Here is a 20,667-nt window from a genome sequence, read left to right as displayed (position 1 = left end):
AAATAGTACACAGTGCTGGACACACTCCTTCAGTCAGGGAACACGTTTACAGTCTGCACATTGCTCGCTTTACTGCTACACACGGCGGCAAAGACCAAAAAAGTGCAGTAATTTTATAGCTGCTTAACAGCATGGTGGTAATAAAACCTGCTGCGGCGAGCGCTGCGTTGACATGGTCGCTGTTTCTGTTGAAGACACATCAAAAGCTTTTTTACAAGGACGCACAGTGTCAAACCAGAGCTGTGAATGGCTCAATAAATGTTTGGCTCTGGAACCAGGAATCCAGGTCACACTGGTCCAGAACTCCTGCAGCTGGTCCGGTATATGACCTTTATGGATCCAAGTCGGGAGATCAAATGAAGACGGCAGTTCAGGGATTTTCTAGTCAGAGTAGAGAGATGTTAAAGGTTTTCCAACACCTCTTTGCATCTGTGATCTCTTGCTGTAGCAAAGGGTTCCCCATCAAACTCTTCCATCCATACGAGCGTCAATCAGAAGAGCTGGGCGACTTTTTGAGGCAGATAGCTAAAATAATTGTTCAAGTGCAACCAAAATATGAACCGTTGTCGCTGACAAGTCATCGCAAAAATTCACAGCGGGAAAACGGTCGGTTTCCGCTCGGGCCAGGGCGACGCGGTGACGTCATTGATTACATAAAGACTGTCTGAGCAAAACAAAAATAATGGTGTTCGAGTGCAGCAGTGGCAGCGCCAGTGACTTCTGAGAACCAAAGAAATCACAGAATCATTCGTCCACAAGTGGTCCTGTAATTTGAAGACTGTAAAATGGAGATTCATGGGAATCACTCCAGCACGACGGCTATAACTAATGCCTGAAAAGGAGGCATTCATTTATGTAATTGGATAAACAATCAGACTGAGCTTTTAAAGAAAAAACTTATTTTGCCCAGCCCTGGTTCCCACCATGTTTCTGAAAGTTTTTTAATGGAAAGTCAAGAGTTCTTCTTGGAATCGGTTCCTTGAGCATGAATGTTGTAAAATCATTACGAGTCCCACAGTGACCAGTGTCATATTGAACAGAGGCTCCTTTCATCTGAGACAAACGTTGCTCCGGGTAGACACAACATCAACTTCCCTCCATTTTGATTGGAAGGATAAGCAACTTTTTTTTTACCCAGACTGTCTCCAGGTGCAGCCAACAGCGCCCAAGACTTTCTGTTGTGTTGAATGCTGATGTTGTGACATGCGCTGAAATCATCAAAAACTGTCAAATATTGTACTCATATTGGATGCAATGTCCTATTCTATTAAACAGGAGATGCAATCACGATAAAGAATCGATAACTGTTGAAGTGTTTAAGTCACCAGCACTCTATGTAAACAGTAGTATTCAATTTTTTTTAGTGATCCGTTTGAAAACAAAACTTTTTTTTTGACAAATGAGTCAAGCTTGAAAAATCCTCAGATAGAGAATTTTATGCAACAAATTCAGTGAAAACCTGTTGTTTTCAATTCAGAATAGCACTAAATACAGGTCCCAGTGTATTCACACCAGCTGAATCCTTTAATGATGCCATTCAGCATCGGACACCGCCAAACAGTCAACAGATCCCCGCTACTGAAGCAGTGGAGCAAAAACATGCTGACCTGAGGCCAACAGGCTTAATTGCAAGTAAATGCAATTCAGAACATAATTTTATACCACAATTAACAGTAGATGTAAGCTAACATAGTGAAAGTACCAGGGCTGCAAAATATGTTGCAGATTTATTGTCAAATCAACACACATATTGCAAAATTGCATTGCATTCATTCTGTGGAAAAACCTAAATTCTAGTTGAGAAAAATGTGAATAAATGCAATTAATTTCCAAAAATATGTGAAAAATTTGCAACTTTTCATCCCGATTGACATGGAAAAAGCAATGTTATCTGGCAGATGGCACAAAGACATTACCATCATCTGCATAACGGTTTACATTTATCAGAAATACTATTGTTAGCATATGTTTATCTGATATCGCTCAAAAGGTTTGAAATGGAGCTGAACAGAGCTGAAACTATATATTATTTACAATCACAATGAAGCTTAAAAACCACCTCTTTGGGCCACTGAAAGTAACTCTGCAAGTTGTTCTCCTTGTATCATTACTGGCATGTTATTTGTAAGAGTATAGCAGAAAAACAGAGCTAGAAAATATACATTCATAACACTGATAAAAAGAAATATCACAGATTGGTTTTGTGAAGAAATTAATACTGAAATAATGATTCATTGCACTCGCACACGTCTTTTAATTAAAAAGTGCGCATCTTGTAAACATCATTCACTAAGACTACCTGGCTTATGAGCAGATGGTTGCCTTTGAAATCCATCCCCACTCCGCACTGACCAGCTTTTTTTTTAATAAATCAATTTTTTTTTCCAAATGTCGATTAGTAGCAGCCACAGCAAAGCCCCAAAAACAATCCTCTAACTTTGAAAGCAAAAAATTTAAGTGGCATGTTGCTGAATCGGGCTTTCAAGCGTTTGACAGTGATGAGGGATAAAGAGATCACGGTGAGATGAGCCATGTCTAATCTTCGGGTACTTCCACCAGTAAAACAGGATTGCGAATAATGGTTTACTTAAGGATTTAAAGACCATGCTTTCTCTTTCTGAACAAGCCTCTTCTCCCAGTCACAGTTACATGCACTCGTGTTGATACCATTCATGTTTTCCCTGCCAGAACAGCGGCGGTTCAGATCCACGAACACAACAATCTTTAAGACAGACTCCACCGCCCACGGTCCTCCTGTTTGTGAAAAGGTTTGTCAAACTGAGCCACAACAGGAAGAGAGAGGAACAATGATCCATCAACAGCAGGAAAGCCCCGACGGAAACGGCACCATGTAAAGGGCAGATGAGTGTAATTGAACTATAAATACCAGATGTCAGCGCAGGGGGAAATGTCACAAATGTGTGAAATCTATGAATCACCATTTTTGTGCTGCTTGTTATCTACTTTTATGAGGCAAATCCTGCTAACATGGTAGGAAAAGCACCGTTTGTGTTTAATTCATGCAGATTGAACAGTTTTGTTGATGAATTGTTGATTTGTGTTGAGCAAAAGCTGAATTTTTACAGGTAATACTATGGAAAATGTCATGAGCAAGTTCATCACTTGAGATTTCTTAAGCTTTCATGCTATCACATAAACAAGATTGAAGATTCACAGTTGTGCTCTTGGAATCTACTCCAACTTTGCCATTTTTCTGTGTTTAACTTACTGTTAGCATCAAATAATACAATGAAGTAAAAATATACACATTAGAAATGGCTACAATAGTGTTGATTACAAAGGTTTTGGAAAGTAATATAAGCATTTGTAGTCTCTGTATGGCGTGGACCGGTGTAATGCCCACTTCTATTAAGTTTGGTCTAAATGCTTCAATATGTTTGCAAACAAAATGATCTCATGTTTATTTCTCCTTTGTGTGACTGTTTTCAATCCAAGGACTTACGGCAGCAGTAAAAACATGCAGGTTTTTCTATTTATTCACTGTTTGAGATTCCTCTTCCAGTTCCAACAAAACGCCCAACCGTGTTTACCAGAGAGGGAACTCGACCCATATTAGCTCATTTTATTTTTCTGTTGTGTGCTTAGAAGGAACATTTTAGATGGGGGAAACGTGCTAAAGCCTTCATGTCAAACAAATCCCAGACAGCAAATCAAACAGTTGCCTCCAGGCCAGCGGGCAGAAAAAAACAAAAAAAAACCAAACAAAACATTACATCAGTGACGAAAATCAATGATGAATGAACGTCAGCGTTGTTTGGACAGAGTCCCGCGCAGTCACCTGTCATCTTCAAACGCTGCCGCTACCTGGAACGCCTGTGGCCTGAGCCAGAGGTTCAGCGTTGCCACTCCTCACGTTAAGTGAAGCCACAGTTCAGCGTGAACCCGGTCTGTTCTCAGGTCATCAGGCGTTTATCTGCTCATCTGGTTTTTGGAAATGTGAAAAACATTTCATGCATCCAGGCAGTCACTTCGAACTGCCGGGACTGGTCCAGCTAAGATGATAGCTGCTTCACGTTCTCACTTCAGCAGCTTTTTGTGCAAGTGGGGGGAAAAAATCCAGCAGGGTACATAAAGCAGTACATTCAGCAAGATATGACGTACAAATGATGACGGCGATTCCCTGAGGCAGCTTTATGACCCATGAAACAAGGCCGGGCTTCGGTAAGATCTAAACTTTAGGCTTCGCAGCTCCTTCAGCACTATTAGCTTTCAACCGAGTGTTGACAAATTCTGAAATGGCTTTTTCAGAAGCTGTTTTTTTTCTCTCTTTTTTTTGGAAGCAGAAAATCACTTATTCAATTACGACGACGGCGGGTTGGACTGGACTGCTCAGCCTACTCAGAGATCAAAGGAAATATTCTGAGGCGTTATATGAGGGCTTCCAAAAACACACCTCATACATTTTGCAAGTGTTTAGAGTGATCGTTCATCAAGGTTTTATTAATTAAGTAATGTGTCGATGACTGTTCTCGGAAAAAGAAAGAATTATTGTTTAATGGCTGGATTCCCACATCTGGATTCCCACCAAATGGATAATTGTTTCTTTGCTCCAAGCAGGCATCTGTTCTGAGAATTTGGTCCATTTTTCTGTCAGATGAAAGACAAACCGAATCGCCCAAGTGGATTTGTGGGTCTATTCTTTAGTCAGTGTTTGTCTACTTAATGATCGATCAGCTGGGGTTTAATACCAGACCCACCACTGTGAATTTAACACAAAAAACATGAGCGTCTGCTCTTTGAGCACTTCCATCCAAAACTTTGGTGAGTCTGACACTCATCTGTGTAAGCTGTTGCGGTTGGACTCCAGTGTCTGTCTCGGGCTGTTAAAGCTAGAACTCCCCTGTGTGGAAAGTCAAGGTGGCTCAACAGCACGGGGATGCGGTATTATTATTAAGAAAAAAAAAATTAAAGCGGGGTGGTTTAACTGTCTACTTATCAAATTACGTCCTCCACCTCATCTGCCATATTGGTTCAGTACTGCTCCATTTCTCCTTCCTCCCCCCCCCCCCTCCCTGCTCCGTTCCTCAAGTGGACGTGTCGAGTGTGTCGAGGTGTGTTGCGCTGGCTCGGTGGTCGTCAGCTGATGAATTTCACCTGCAGTGGAGTGTGTCCATCTGTCCGTCACCCTGTAGAACCTGGCTGGTGACGCCACTCGTCACCGGACCAGACTACTCCAACATCAGATGATGGAGGCGGAGCCAACTGTCAACGGCTTCACCATCAGAAAACCACAGCAGCTCAACCAGCCTCACGATCTTAGTAAACGCCTCTAAACTTCCAATACTGTATCAGCTTCATTTCTACACCTGAGCCTCAGAGCCGCCCCGTAAAACACCCATTCCTTGTGAAAAGTGGAGACTTCGGGTCATGGTGGTGCGGTGGTGATGGTGGACGACCACGCACCGTGGCGTGCTTCTTAAAATCACAGCATTTCATTTTTGTAGAGACTGCAGCAGCCCTATATCTGCCCTTGCAGCTCAAAATGCCATAGCCCCAGACTGTAATGCAACTAGTTCATTGATCCAACATTCAGTCAGCTCAACAGCTACTTAATCTACAAGTGAGTTAAGCAAAAATACTAATTGCAGGTACTTTAATTTGAATCTCTTCCCAGATTCTTAGACTGTTTGATCGTAATAAATGACAGTCTTCCATGTTGGCTTTGGATCAACAGAAGTCACCATATTCAAAACCACACAAATCATTTCATTTGCAAGCAAATCAGAGTGTTTGATGATCCTAACTACGATAATTATTTGCAACCCTGTTATTGATTCTTATTTCAAGTCAGAATCGCCATGGGTCAGTTAAATGCGATCAAATGCAATCAGGGAAGCAATGGCAAGATACACAAGAGCTGCGTTGCACCAGACAACGTCAATATTCTGATGAAGTGGATAAAATGTTGGCAGCAGACACCAGGACAAGAGGAGTTCATGTCACAATGAGTCAGGGATAAAGACTTGGCTGATCTGTGTGCATATCAATGTGAAGAGTAGGATTACTTTAAGGAAGCTGACAGACAGTGAGGGAATAAGTTCTTATAGATGGGGAGTTTTATTCCAACCATCTGTTGATTGTTAATGCCAAAGCTTTGATAAAGATAAAGAGCATATTTAACACACACATTTTTGTGTTTTGTGCTCCAAGTAAATGATTTTGTAGCATGTTTGTCCAAAACAAGAAAAGACATAACAACATCAGTAGTGGAGAAGGAGGATAAATTGTTCCAGAATCGAATGTTTAGTGTTAAAAATCCCACAACCCAAGCATGTTTCATGCTGGGCCTATCGTTTCTCTTTAGTCTCGCACTGGTTAGATCTCTCCGAATTGTTCTTGCTTTTGAAATGTGTCACATTCATCATGCCAAAGCTCGCAATGGCAAAAAATGTCTCGTGGGATTTCAACAGTGTTTCCCTAAAGCAGTCCTCTGATCATCATTTCTATTTTGTTAGAGGAGATGAAAGTACAAACACGCTTGTAATGGGCAGGGTGTGTTCGCATAAAAGAAACACACAAAACCATGGGAAAATATTTAGCCACCATGCATAGGGTTGCAGGAAAATCAAATAAGCCATCAGAGCCCCTGTAGTCACAAGGTCACGCGGCTACGACAACATTTACATTCATTTAACGGTGGTTTCAAGGATTATTTTTCAGTGATGGCTTGACTAAGCTTCACACGGAAGGAAGAAGAAGAAGATAAAAGTTGACCAAGTGATCAGTAGCTGCACAATACTTCAAAACAACACTCTCCAAATGGTCTTTGAGGTGCTCTATCGTCAGTTTGGCTTCACTGCAGCAAGCAAGACTGTCTTCAAAGAGCGGAGAACACAGGGAAAGTGTTGTGAGAGTTGATGTGTTTCTGTAAAAATAAACAACGTGTCCATTTCCCACCCATGTGAAATGTTATGCATACCAAAACTATTCTGAGCTTATCTTATCATGAAATGTCTTTTTAGTCAAGATAATTGCTGGAAAGGCAATAATACCACTAATGAGAAGTGGATCTCGTTCCAAAAAAAATGCTTATGGACTTCCAACATATGATTACGCCAAAGATATCAACAAACAATGAGGTCTCCGTGTTTCAGCACCGAGTCCTTCCAACCTTTCCACAACACTTTGACGGCTCGACCACGACTGAAGGTAAAGCTGCTTGAGAGGAGATGAGAGGCTTCACATGCCGAAAATAAGCCGCCTAGTTTTGGAAATGGAAGAAATTATCCACTTTTGCTAATGCGACGGTGGAACCAGAGCGGCAAGCATCAGAGGCAGCGCTCCAACCTGAAGCCCCCTTGTCCATCATCATCACCAGGTGCATTAAGGCCCTGGTGGCATGTCTGCTGTCCCATATCGCCCTGATGCAGAGCATCATTACCCTCTCCAATCTTTTTTCCGACACCACTTTGAACCGTAGGCCTCATTAGCCGAGGAGGCCCTCCAGACCGCCGGCCTCGCCGCCCTCTTATCCACATAATCTCATAAAAGCAGCACACGGGCGCTCGCATGACATTCGTCCACCCTGGCAATGTGCGGCCTGCTTTCGCCGCAGAGATGGGACGTTTTACACTAATCTTTTTCCTGCATCACGGCTTCAAATTTTGCCGTGAGACATTATTTCCCAGGTTTCATGAGTTTCAGGGGGGGGGGATTAAACCGGAGCAGATGACAAAGGCTGCGGGGAGGAATGACGAGGCTGCTGTTGTTGTCCAGATGTTAGAGAGCTGATCCAGGCGTGGCTTACTCAAGGGTGTACGGATGAATACTTGAGCTTTACCTCATTTCAGTGGAACTTGTTCATATTATTTGCCACCTCTCTTCCACAACCTGAAAGACTTTCCCTACTGCTGAAAACACCCAAGGAAATGGCTTAGTCATGGTTTTGTGCCAATATTTAACATCTCCACTGATAACCATGCTCAGAACAAACGCTTTGACTTGTGGACTTTTTGCCTGATAACCCTCATAAAGATAAGACTGCAGAGACCGCTGCACTTCTTATCAAGAATCAAACACTAGCGTGATTGAGTGTGCACTTATCATCCAATCCATTGCCTTCATTATTTAATGGAGCATGACTGTCTTTTCAAAAGCTGGAAGTGTAACAGAGAGGTTACAACTGCACCTACACTTGAATTTCAAGCGACCGGAGCTCACTTGCTTGGCGTGGAAATCAAATTAGCTTCCAGGAACATTCAATTTGCTGCTTTCACTGTCTGCTGAGGTGCACTCACAGCTGCTAACGCTAACAGAATAACCTACGAGCTAATAGAGAGAAGACAGACAATTACTCCGAGACGCATAAAAGCAAGGAAGCGAGCTCAGGCACACCTGTCAGACAAGTCCCAGTTGTTCCTTGGCACGGGCGACTGTGGTACATTAATTGTGAGGTATTAAAGCCCAGTGAACAAGGCGATTATTGTGGATTAGAAACAACAAATAGCGTGATGGAAGCGGTCTATGAAAACCTTTCAGATTGGATTAATAAGCAGACAAAAGCGGCAACAATGGCTTGATGTGACAATCATTCCTCATCCGGGGTGAAAGGAGTTTTTCTTTTGTTTGACGTGACAGCCACTAACAAGTACAACAAGACCTATTTTCCCCATGAATCAAAGTCAGCAGATCTCCACCAGCCTCCTGGACGTCATACAAAAACCCGACAATCCTGACAATTCTGAAGCCGAGGTACTGATGCTCTGCAGTGACCCGTGGTTCACGTCACGGGATTCAACAAAAACAAACACACCAGTGACGTGAGACTTCTGCAGTTTGCTTTGGTAAACCGACATAGTGAAATTATAAGATCCGTTTGGTAAATTCATGTATTGTTCGTTCCGTCACAGATTGGAACACAATTTTTTTTTTTTTTTTTTTTGTCACCTGGGCCTCAACTACAGAAAACCGAGCCAGTCTGGCCCGATCGTTGACTCGTCTTGTAATTCCCTCCCTAAATAGACACAAAACTAAAGAACTTGATTTCCATGATTTCCTATCTTTAATGATCATTGTAGACATGAGATGAAAGAGTACAATAATGCATACTGTTCATGCTGAGATTATCTAGAGTAATATTAGAAACAACTAACAGCAATAAAAACCCTAACTTTTTGGTACAGAGAGCTTATATTTCTGCACACAGTCTTCTTGAACAAACCAGCAAATCTCACCAAGCTTGTGTGTATTCTTGCATCTGTGTAAATAAATTGCTTCCTGTGTGATGAATGCCAGAAAAATCCATCAATTCCAGATGTGATATGACTGGTGTGTTTGATAGGCAACTGTTGGCCTCAGACTGAGTTCATCTTGGCTTGTCTGATCCAGAGTAAAGCTGGTCTGGAGCGACTCATCAACCACAGCTGAGCAGATGGAGGAGAAACCTCCGCAGATAGCTTTTAATTAAAGCACGACGGCGTTGATTAGCAAAAGCAAACATAGCGTCACAGCTCTGGATCAGTTGTTTAATAGACGGCTCACTGGATGCAAGATGAAAATAAATTACAGTGCGGAGTTTTCATCTGAACATATGTTTCCGAGGGGAAAACAAGGCGCTTCTAATGTGCAGTGAGTCAGACCTGATCAAGGGGATTTGGTGGAAATGAAGAGAATCCCTGCTGTTCCTAACGACTCGGTTTGGAAGATTAGCGCGCATCAAATGTTGATGTCCTTTCACCCAAGATTATGAAAGCGTGTGTGATCTGGAGCAGATTAGAGGAGTTTAACAGTGAAGGAATAAAACAGCAGAGGAAACAGTGGGAGGAAAAAAAGAAAAAATGCAGAGACAGTGTGACTCTGTAGTCTTGGTCCAATCAGAATCAACACTACTTTCCCAAAGAAGTTTCAATAAATAAGAGTCAGACTCTTAAACTTCAGCCAACCACAGGATTGGAAAGTTTGTTCGTCAAAAGTTGCTTTTTGACATATATGAAACATAAAGAAGTGGATTTTATTTGCATGAAAGGAAACTGTTCATTATTTCTGAATCAACAAGCTAAAAACACACACAAAAAAAAGAGTTTGATAAAGAAACAAGAAATGGGTACTTCTGCCCACTTACCTCAGTTAACCCTGTATTCTTAATCATATTAGGAAGGCCAGCCTAAACAGGATCAGCAGTCTGGGGCCGCTTTACAACAAGGGACAGTTTCAGGCACAAATCTCCTCAATTGAGGAAAGGAAAAAGACAAACGTATCTGTTCAAAGGAGGAAACGGCTTTAACTGTAAGAGCGAGTGTCGGCCCACAGCAGACCCGGACACACTGAGTGAACCCGAGCCGTCACCGTCTAAATACATGGCTGCTACTTCAGAGGACATGTTGACTTGAACTATGATTGTGTTGATTGCGATAGCCTCGTCCCGCAGGAAATGTCAGCCTGCTAGCCACAGCAAATTAGAAAGAGTGTGTGTGGTTTGGATAAAAATAGAAATGAACTTGACACATGTTCTTTGTTGTTTTCTTTGGCCGGCGAAAACGGCGTTCTGTGATCCTCTCAGTCTCGTTACGCAGCCACATCACTTACTGTGTCAACAAACAAGGGGCAGAACGGATCTGGTTAATATGCACAACTGCAGGAGGGGAATGTGTCTTGGTAAACAAGGGACAAAAGACAAAAAAGAAAATAGAGGAATTGTGCAACTGTGCTTCTTTGTCCTATTTTCTCATAAGCGTTGGCCGTCAAGATACAGTTCAAACTTCTTCCTTGAACCTCCCAAACCGTCTGTTGAAAGAGGCGGCTGACCGATGAAGGCGGTTCTGATCATCTGGCGTACGGCGGTGGGCGGGAACGTCCATCACGCTGATGTGAAGCAGCGCTCTGGGGGCGACTTCTTCATAATCTGTCTCAATTCTTTTGAAGTCTGGGTCAATTGTCACCGTTCAGCAGAAACACATGCTGCAGAGCAGCCACGCCAGAGGTATGGTTTTATTTATGTTCCCGAGTTTGTCTGGGTGAAGAATCCAAGCATTGCTGAGATAAGGATGAGGGGGTGGGGATGCTGTGCCATCCACTAATGCTCCACACATCGTTTCAGCCAATCCTCCTGCAGAAATGTCCAGCTTGTCTTTGATTCTGCAGTTGTGTTTTGTTTGTTTTTTTTGTTTACTTTTCCTAATGGATTTAAATGTAGCACGACAAAATAAAAGATTTGTTGATACCACAACTCAGGATTTCCCTCTGCTGCAGGACAGCACAGGGACATTTTCCATTGCACCACATTAATCAGACCGACCAGATGCTGCTGTAAGGGATCAAAAAACGGTTTCTGCAAAATGTCACACTTTCTGGAAAGAAATTTAACCATTTAAGAATTATCTGACAGTTTTGAGTGATTTATTCTTTAAGGTGAAACTCTCAGTTTGGAATACATGTGGTTGCCCACGCATTCAAGATAACAAACTCAATATGTTTTGGTTATAGATTGTAGAGACCGGGATGCGACTGGCTGCTGAACTGTTTTTATTACTAAGCAAAATAAATGTTCTACCGCTCTCTGAGGGATTAACGCTACTGCAGAAGCAGACCAGACAAAACACAAGAAATAAAACCCATCTTCTACATGACTTGATCCTACTGTGGGTCACACAGTGCTGGAGCAGATTCCCGTCAACAAAGGGTGAAAGCAGGTTACGCTCCTGATAGATCTGCCAATCCATCACCGGGCAAACAAAGAACACGCACACACGCACGTAAAACACGTCATTATCATCTTGCACAGGCAAGTATGATCTTTTACAGAAACTCAAAATTTTCATGACATGTTTTGCCAGTAAATGGCCCATGAAAAAGTTTGGAGGATTACACATTACTGGTGAATGATTTATTTAAAATGCTAATCACGCTAATAAATCTGAAATCCAACGTCCCACATAGAACAAATGATTCAGAGGCCGTTTCATGCTGCGCCAAGGGAAAAGGCAATAAACCACAGGGAAGTGTGATCATTATCCCCACAACAAGCTTGATGATAATGGTTTGATTCAGGAGGAGAAGCCTGCAGAAGCCAAAAAACACAATAAACTACCATAACACTGACAGAGTGTGGTCGGGTGTTCAGTTCAGATTGACATTAAAACCACACGTCTTCTGCGGTAAGGCGTTTCCTCAATTCCCAGTTTGGATCAGGTGTGAGTGAAATGTCTTTTCCAATCCCACTTTCTCCTGCTGACTGAACCAACGTGGCTCATTGTGTTTCAAAAAGGTTTTCGCCCTCCTTGCCAGTAGTGGAGTTGCACTGAAAGGTGTTTTCTTCAGGTAGAACTCTCAGACAGATAGCCTCGGGCTTCAAGGACTCAGAGTAATAACGCTGAATTCCTAAAAGCAAAACTGACAGCGATTGAAAGTGACAGCGCTTCAAGACCACAAAGAACAGTTTCAGTTTACTGCGCGGCGCATCAACCCCTAAGTAAGATGGACTTACACAGAAACCTCAGGGCACTCCTCTAATTATTCTTCAACGGTGGCTAATGACTAATACAAGTCCTAACAACTGTATCAGTCGTCTCTTGCAAACTCTCATCCTCGCTCGGGGGCGAACTGATCATGCAGAAAATGCAATTTCAAAGCAAACAGAACCACAAAAACAGGGCGACACTAAAGGTCCAGCAGCAGCTGTGAGTCACGGCGCCGCCTGCTCCGCGGCGGTCCGTGTCTGAATATGACGACTCTGCCTCCTGTCAACATATCCAGAGGTCCTTCCTGCGTTCAGACGCCTCCAGCTCCTGTTAGCCATTACAGTTCAAGGCAGCACGTCAATCTGCGAAAGCCGGGGCCCCCGAAGGAGCCTGAACAGACACGTGTGCACAAACCGTGGCGTGGCCAGTGTGCTAATGGAATTAGATGCATCCTTGCAGGAAAAAAAAAAAAAAAAGCCAGAGCAGTCCATAAATACGGTCACATTTTGTTCACACTTCATTGCTGCCATATAATGTGCTTTGTTGCTTTCTAGCTACTGAAAAGAGAATCCTACGCCAATTGTGGGGGGAAAAAAAGAAGAAAAGAAAGAAAAACAATTTCATGTAGCAGATGAAACACCAAATAAACACAAAGTCCTCTCTGAAGTCAATATAATGAAGCCTCTGGGGGACATTAGCCTCAGATTGGATTTCATATTATATCCTAGCTTTAAATTCCAGGCCAGTACGGCAGCAGGACACTAAACTTCTGACTCATCTAGCTTTCATGCCACTTTCAACAGGAAGCACATGATCGTTCAGTCAACGGCCCCCTTGGGACCCTTCAGAAAGACGCTGCTGGTGCTACGCAGAAAGCCTTTTCAATGACAACAAAATAGACTTGTCGGCTGTCTGTGGCTTGTAATGAAAGGTTCACTTTATCCATTTTATTATTATTTATCATTATCTTTTTACAAAGCCTCACAAGAGATTGAGGAATTTTCCGAGGAGCCTCGGTGGAGGATCGCTGTCCAGGTTTGGGTCGACAGTTCCAGTTGTCAGGAAGACAATGATGTGGGGTAGGGAGTGACGTAGATCGGTTTATTATCAGAGAAACTTCATATCCAGAGCCGGCCCACGCAGGAAACACAATAATAACATTTTAATATTCTGTGTGCGCCACCGGGGAGCACAGCAGACGTGATTCTGATGAATTCTGGTGGCTCTGCTGAAGCTCTCAGCCAGTCAGGACTGAGAAAAGAAGACAAGCAGGCCGTGCCGAGCTCCGCCAACGACTTTCAAAAGCAGCAGCAGAAAGAGACTCAGCAACTCATTCTTTCATTGGGCTGATCGGCTTTTATAGTCAGCAGTTTCTCCAACCGGTGACGCAAAACTCCGAAGACATGAAACAGAACAAAAATCAAGTTAAATCAAAAGATGTGTTTAGGGTTTTGTAAGGTTTCAGTAATTTCATTGTTTTTTTTTCCTTGAACTGTTTCAATTCAATTAAAAAAAAAAAAAAACTTTTAAAGCAGAAAACATTCGTATATGTTGATATTTTTATATCAGAGTTATAGGACAGCGATATGCTTCTGTTTTGTAAGGCTGTAGGGAGGAACATATCAAAATGAACGTGTCCCAAGAAAAAACCCCAAAACTCAAATACATGAGCATGTCCACTTATGTTTATGTATTTCTCAGTGCTGGGTTTTGTTAATTAACACTGTCTGAACCCAGCATGAACGCTTCACAAGACCACCTTTGTATTTTTGGGTGTTGTTTTCTTGCTAGAAGCACAGAATGAACGGATAAAAACATAATTCCATCGACTTCACTCAGTCTTGTCGGTGCATGTTGACGTGACGATGATCAACAGGTGATTTACTGTGCAGCGCTGAACCGCCATGCTGTGACTGACTGCGCAGTACACGTGCACATCACGTTTTATGTGAGATGAAACAGGTCCTGTATTATTTTTGCCTGAATCAAGCTGCAGCCAGAGTGGATCTATGTTTCATTCTGCTGTCGCTCTTCACAGATGTTTAGGAGAAAGAAGCCATGCTTCCTGCCTTGCTGTGGCGCTGCGCCGTTCCCCAGAACTAACCTGGCTCCGCTGGCGTACAGCGGCCGACCGTGTGACTGATTTCCACCCTCATGTTCGTCTTCACATGACAACCAGGTCAGTCTTGGAGTACTCCGACAAGCCAGAACCCATATCTGACAAATCTCTCATCTGACCCAACCACTCATTTCAGGTTTTTAGCATTTCAGCTTGAGGAGATAGAGAGAGGGAGAAAGACAGAGAGAGAGAAAAAAAGGCTTGTAGAAATTCCAGAGTGACAGACCTCAGTGGAGTGGTTAATGGACTTGAGTTCTGTAAACATTATTTTAACACTCTTTAGAGTTCTCCAAGTGTGTTTTCTGTCTCACGGCTCGGTGGAAAGCTGTTTCATTATCTATTACGAAGACAGATATACTTGGGGTCACTTGCCACATCGACTTGAAGAGGAGCTCCTCTGTTCCGTGTTCTGAACATGACAGAAACGCGCTGCAGCTGAACGGCAGGGTTTATCCGAGCGGGCGCCGAACGCAGCTCAGAAAGGCCGCGCGCTCTGGGAGCGGGGCGCTGACAGGCCATCTCTGGTCCGAAAGTCACTCCAGGAACAACGCATGAAATGTTCTACAGCAGGACTCAAACCACACTGCTCTTATCAATGGTGTGTGCTTTTACTCTTCCACTTCTCCACAGCCCCAAGGAAGAAATTAAAAAGATCACAACCACGTCAATCTGGAGCGCAAACCCAGCTGCGCCTCAGGCAAACCAAACATTTCCTCTGAGGTTTGCTGTAATAAATGAACATCAGGTAAGATATGTCTCCCATTCAGATCTGATCTGCTCATCATTTAGTTTCAGTGGGATGAAAAGTCACTTTGGAAAGTAAAATAAACCGCAGTGTGTGTATGTGTCATAGAAGCAGAAGCAAATCTGTTCAGGTTCAACCTGGGCGGCACAGAGGAGGTGAGTTGCGGAGCGGGGATCAAACGGTAGTCTTAATGCGATTTCCTCCTTTTACAATGTGCAGTGACTCATTTCGTGTCTTGGCTTTCCTCTCTGGCTCATCGGAGACGTGAAGCAAGGCCTCCGTTACTCCGGATGAGAATCGGCTCTGACAGAACAGAGCAGCGCTCAGGGAATAAAACACACGGGGTGCACGTTTCTGTAAATAACGGATCCGCCGAACGCCGGAGCGCGGACGTTCATGACGGACATGCAGGCGGAGGGGAAGGTTCCCTCTCCTGGTCACAGCTACAACAACAGGAAATGAAAACAGTCGAGGTGCTGAGTGGATCCGACCACAGACCCTCAGTGTTTCTCTCCCAGTGAGAGGAAAAGAAACACACACACACTCACACACAGTAGTTTTACTTTAACCAGTAAATTCAGTTGTTCAAACCTTTATCTCATCCCACGCCGCTTACTTTCCTGAAGCTGAAGACGGCACGGCTGCTAGACCTCTTCAACTTCACACTATTTAATGATGAAAACAGGGAAGTACCAACATTAGCCCTATTCAGAATGTGTGGTTCCAGGACAAACCGAGGCTGTCCTGCTGGTTCATTTATACCTCCAGGATTTGATCCCAAAACTCATCTGCTGTTATCAGCGCTGAAGCTTTTCAAATTGTGTGAATTTAACCTAAAACAAAACTTTCTACTGTGATCACAATTTCATCTATTCAACAAGTGGCTAAATCCTTTGAAATCACATGGTTTTACCCCGAATCTTGTAGTTTCCTAGTCAAACTCGGAAGATGTGGCAAGAATTTCATGATTTCACCGTCAACCACTGAACATATCAATCGCACATTTGAAGTGAAATGAGTTTCATAAAGTGACTCAACTCTAAATGATGAATATAATTTTAAAACTTTTTGGCTCTTTTTATTCCTAACTTGTGATTGGGGAAATCCCTCCTGTTCTTTGAGAACATCACACTGCGTTCTTCGGCTGCACTCGCTCACTCCTCAGCAGAGTTCATTCTCTCGCCTCCCTGCAGGCACGACGGCGCTTAACCACAGAAAATTAATTTGACTTCTGCCAATGGCCTGTCCTGGAGGAGCGATAATTCACACATGACCTGGGCTCCATCGCGTCACGTAGAAAAGAAAGCATACTGATAAAGTGCTTTATCCTTCAAACTCGGGAGGCCGACACCAACGTGGCAGTGATGGATCTCACTTAATGCGAAACAAATGCCCGGTGGACGGATGGGCAGCCGGGCCGGAGCTGTGATCGAAACATGAGTCACCAGGACTGTTTGATAAGAGGCGGCGACACACACTCACCGCTCCGATGAGCTGTACGGCCCGAGGAGAACTCCGCTAACTGCCACATTATCAGCAGAACGGCTGAATAACTGGCTTTAAATCCCCGCAGACAAGTGGGGGTTTCTTCACGGCTTCATTCAGGAAGAAATGACTAACCGGGGTAAACCCAGAGTGTGTTCAGACGAGGAATCAAACGCCTGATCCTCCATTCAGCTGCACCCAGCCCGCTAGCGCACCGTCAACGCCTGTTTCTCGTCCTGCTGTTTATGTAACCCTAATGTAAACTGATTCATTCAGGAGTTAATTCGGACACATTAGCACCCTCTTCTCCGCGCTACACCCTCCTTCCTGCATGCTTCGAGGATCATGTGACATAATTGTGCTGGCCAAACATGGGATTAAGCCGTCACTCCTTTTCTGGCTTCGCTTCCCAGTCGGCATCGCCGCTTTAATAGGAAATCACAAGGAGACTTTTAATGGTTGCTATTTCTGGTTTGAATGGTGATTTGAACTGTTTAAAATAAGCAAAAAGATTACACTGGTGAAGGTTTGTTTTGCATAAAAAGCACTGCCATTGAATTCCAAGAGCATTTCCACCATGAACTGATGAAAGACGATTCACAGACCGCTTCTAAAGTGTAAAAGTCTGTGACTCTTCACCAATTTAATGATGTGCAGACGAGATTAAAATTTATACAAGCAAAACAGGTCTGTTTTGATCTGAAACAAGAGTCAACAGCAACAGCAAATAAAGCAGCTATTTGGCAGAGAGGGTCCGGTTCATTGTAAACAGGCGCGACGGTTCTGAGGCTCGGCCCTCAAACGAGGCCCCATTTTAAAAACGGGAGATTAACAGGGTTTCCGTCATTATCAGGGTTAACGCACTTCTGCATCAAATACATAGTAAAAAGCACAAACGTCTGGATTTTTCAGGCTGTTTTACAACATTATAGAAGAAATGAGAGGAGGAAGTTGCCGCACTGCGCAGAGAAATTCACCGTAGAAAGCTTCATTTACTGCGAGTCTTCAACATACTGTCGCAGCGCCGCTCATCAGTTGCAAATCTCGAAAAATCATTACTTTATACATCGATATAAAAATAAAAAACCTTTATTCTTGCTGCTTGCTGGCCCTCAGCTGGGAAACAGGCCACAGCAGTGATCCAGCGAGCGATGGGCCTGTGGATTTACGGCCTGTGTTTGGGAGTCGAGGCCAGACCGAGGCCTTCAAAGACACCCGGTGCCAAAGCACTGCTCAGCATTACCATTGCTTGCTTGGTACCCCCCCCTCCCCCCTCCCCAGCACATGAACACACACCTCCACACCCTCAGCGGACCGTATATCACCTCAGAGATGGACTCCGGGGAGCTGCAGGCCGCCGGGCAGACGACTTCTGAAGCGTCTAATTACGGTCAATTAATCAACAGCAAATCAAGAAAAATTCCCTTTTTGTGACAGAGAGAACATGAGGGGAATAAAGGAAGGAAGGGAGGGAGGGAGGGAGGGAGGTGGAGGCTCACTTCATGTGATCCGTCTCTAAAGCTCATGCCAGCCTGAAAACCTTCAAGTGAGTGACGAGCATTAGAAAATTAGCGCTCCCTACTGGAGCCAAATGTTGTGTGGAGGTGTGAAGGTCTAGACTTTTTCTCACACACGAGCTTGCTTCAGAGAGCTCAGCCAAGATGTCAGCGCCCAATTAGGAATCTGGTTCAATAGGATGGAGCCAAGACTCTGAGACATTACAGTCAGTAACAGATCAACGGTCGTCTGTTTTAATGCACCGTATAAACAGGTAAAGCAGAAAGCAACATGGAGAACGACATTCCAAAGAAAAAAGAGGCTAAAATACAGTAGGGTACCTTTTTGTTCTTTCTTCAGTGTGATTACGTGACAAAGGGGAGCATCGCAAGCAACATCTGTAACTAACTTAAAAAAGACGAGATGTGTCTGGCGCTGCAGCCAGGCTCAACGTACTGCAGAATAACTCCATTAAAACAAGACCGATGAAGGAAACTCCGCTCTGAATGTCATTACCGGAAGATGCCCAGCCTCACTTCAAAGACTTTCCCTCTCTGGAACACGTAGGCACATCAGCAAGTCATGACCTCTCACTCATATACATCTCAAAGCAAGATAAAGCGTCACTCGATTTCCATGAAACGCTTCAGAGGTCTTGTTAGATGCTCTCTTGAATTGAAATGTGCTTCTCAGCTCATGATTGGATGTATGAACAGGATGAGCCGCAAGTGGCACAGGATCCACATTTTCTGCACTAGTTGTAAAATGCAATGTGGTCTTTAAAGGGGGGGAAAGTAATTGTGATAAACCTGCAGGCCTCACTTTGCACATTTTTAGGTCAGCCATGCCTTACAGGCCAAAGATTACAGTGCCAGTGCTGGCTGACATGGAGCCTAAGCTGGCCCTGCAGGCTGCTCGGATGCTATAAGGAGGAGGTGGATGAGAAGGCAATCTTTGGATTGATGGTTAACCAGTGTTGAGACGCCATCAAACACTCAGCTGCGGAAATGGAGAGAGGGATAGATTTAAAAATGTTACATTACCAGTGTTATTTATTGACCTGCCGTGGTATTTACGTCCTTAAAAACGCCTGCATCAAGCAGAAAGTGGTGCTTTTCCCCAATTCAGGTGAATCCACTGTGACTTTAGTTAAAGAACATTCAGCTACAGCTGGTATTTGTTATTTTCACGCAGACTGGAGGTCTACAGAGAACCCGCACTCGCGATAGAGCAGTGCGTAAAATCATTGCAGCAAACGCACGTCAAGTGTCTTTGGAAAGGGGGGAGAAAAAAAGTTTCTCACCTGAAGGTAAGTGACAGATCGATACCACTAAACGTGCTAATAAGGAACGCATTAAGTGCAACAGTACTGCCAATGAGGAATAATAAAGGGACGCAGGTGAGAGGCAATCTGTGTGTGCATTGTGCACAGGTGGAGCGTTTGCGTAAAGGCAGCTTAGAGAGGAAAGCGGGTTTGCCACAGCGGCGCGAAGGCGCGCCGCGGCTGAGGAGGAAATAAATAAAATAAGGAAGGCGCTGCAGACACGTCCAGTCCTCTCCAGGCGTTTATCAAACCAAAAACATGTTGAGTCTTTCAGAGAAAAAGGCGCATCAGAACTTCAGTGGCGAGGGCTTTCAGAAAACTGTGCCAAACCGGAGCCGCGGTCGCGCGTTACGCCACAACTCCAAATGGTTTAACGCAGACAAAAACATTAAAAGAGGGGATAAAGAAACAAACAAGAGCAGCTACTTACTTTTGACTTCTTCATATGGAATGACAGGAGTAAATCCAGTGCGTCCGAAAGCCTATTTTATTTTACTTCTACGGGTAGGAAAGGGGTTGTCCTCATCCTGTGTGCACATATCCAATGCCGTAGGTAAGCAGTATCCAAGCAGAGGAGGGAATAAAAAGCTCCAAAAACAAGAAAAATAACGGGAACAAAATGACTAAACGCTCTGTCTGTGCCACCTGGGGGGAAGCGGCTGTGTCATACAGCTCGGCTGACGGACTGACTACAACACAAGAGAGAGTGTGTGCGTGTGACCGTGTGTGTTTGGCAGCTGAGGAGCTGGTCAGCATGTGGAGGGAGGGACGTGCGCTTTTATAGGGCGCGTAAAGGCAGGGAGCCGCCCCCGCCACCATGAAATATGCACAATATGAGGACATTTCCAGGTCTCCGCTCCGGAGACACCGCAGCATTAACACCGCTGGATGCTGATTTAAATACAGAAATCAGGAATATGTTTCCAGACGCATGGAAATAAAATGATCCAAAAATAAATAAATAAATAAATAAATAAATAAATAAATAAACAATGTCCAAACTTTTGCTGAATGACATCTTCCCCCTTTTCCCATTAATTTGAATAGAAATCATGTTGGTCACATGTTGTTTTATTGTTGA

The 20,667-nt window shown here is 43.8% G+C and overlaps 1 protein-coding gene across 1 annotated transcript in view; it reads right to left on the bottom strand.

Annotated features, from left to right (window-relative positions):
- Positions 1-20,326, bottom strand: part of kitlga (kit ligand a) — a 32,548-nt gene extending 12,222 nt beyond the window's left edge. Inside the window, exon 1 of the mRNA XM_030096927.1 lies at positions 20,017-20,326. Within this exon, the coding sequence (XP_029952787.1) occupies positions 20,017-20,031 (15 nt within the window). The 5' untranslated portion in view covers positions 20,032-20,326. The remainder of the gene's footprint in view (positions 1-20,016) is intronic.
- Positions 20,327-20,667: the final 341 nt, after the last annotated feature.

Source organism: Salarias fasciatus, chromosome 7, assembly GCF_902148845.1.
Source record: "Salarias fasciatus chromosome 7, fSalaFa1.1, whole genome shotgun sequence".
Lineage (NCBI taxonomy): Eukaryota > Metazoa > Chordata > Actinopteri > Blenniiformes > Blenniidae > Salarias > Salarias fasciatus.
The sequence above is the reverse complement of the archived record's forward strand: the minus strand, read 5'-3'. Positions and strand labels throughout refer to the sequence as shown.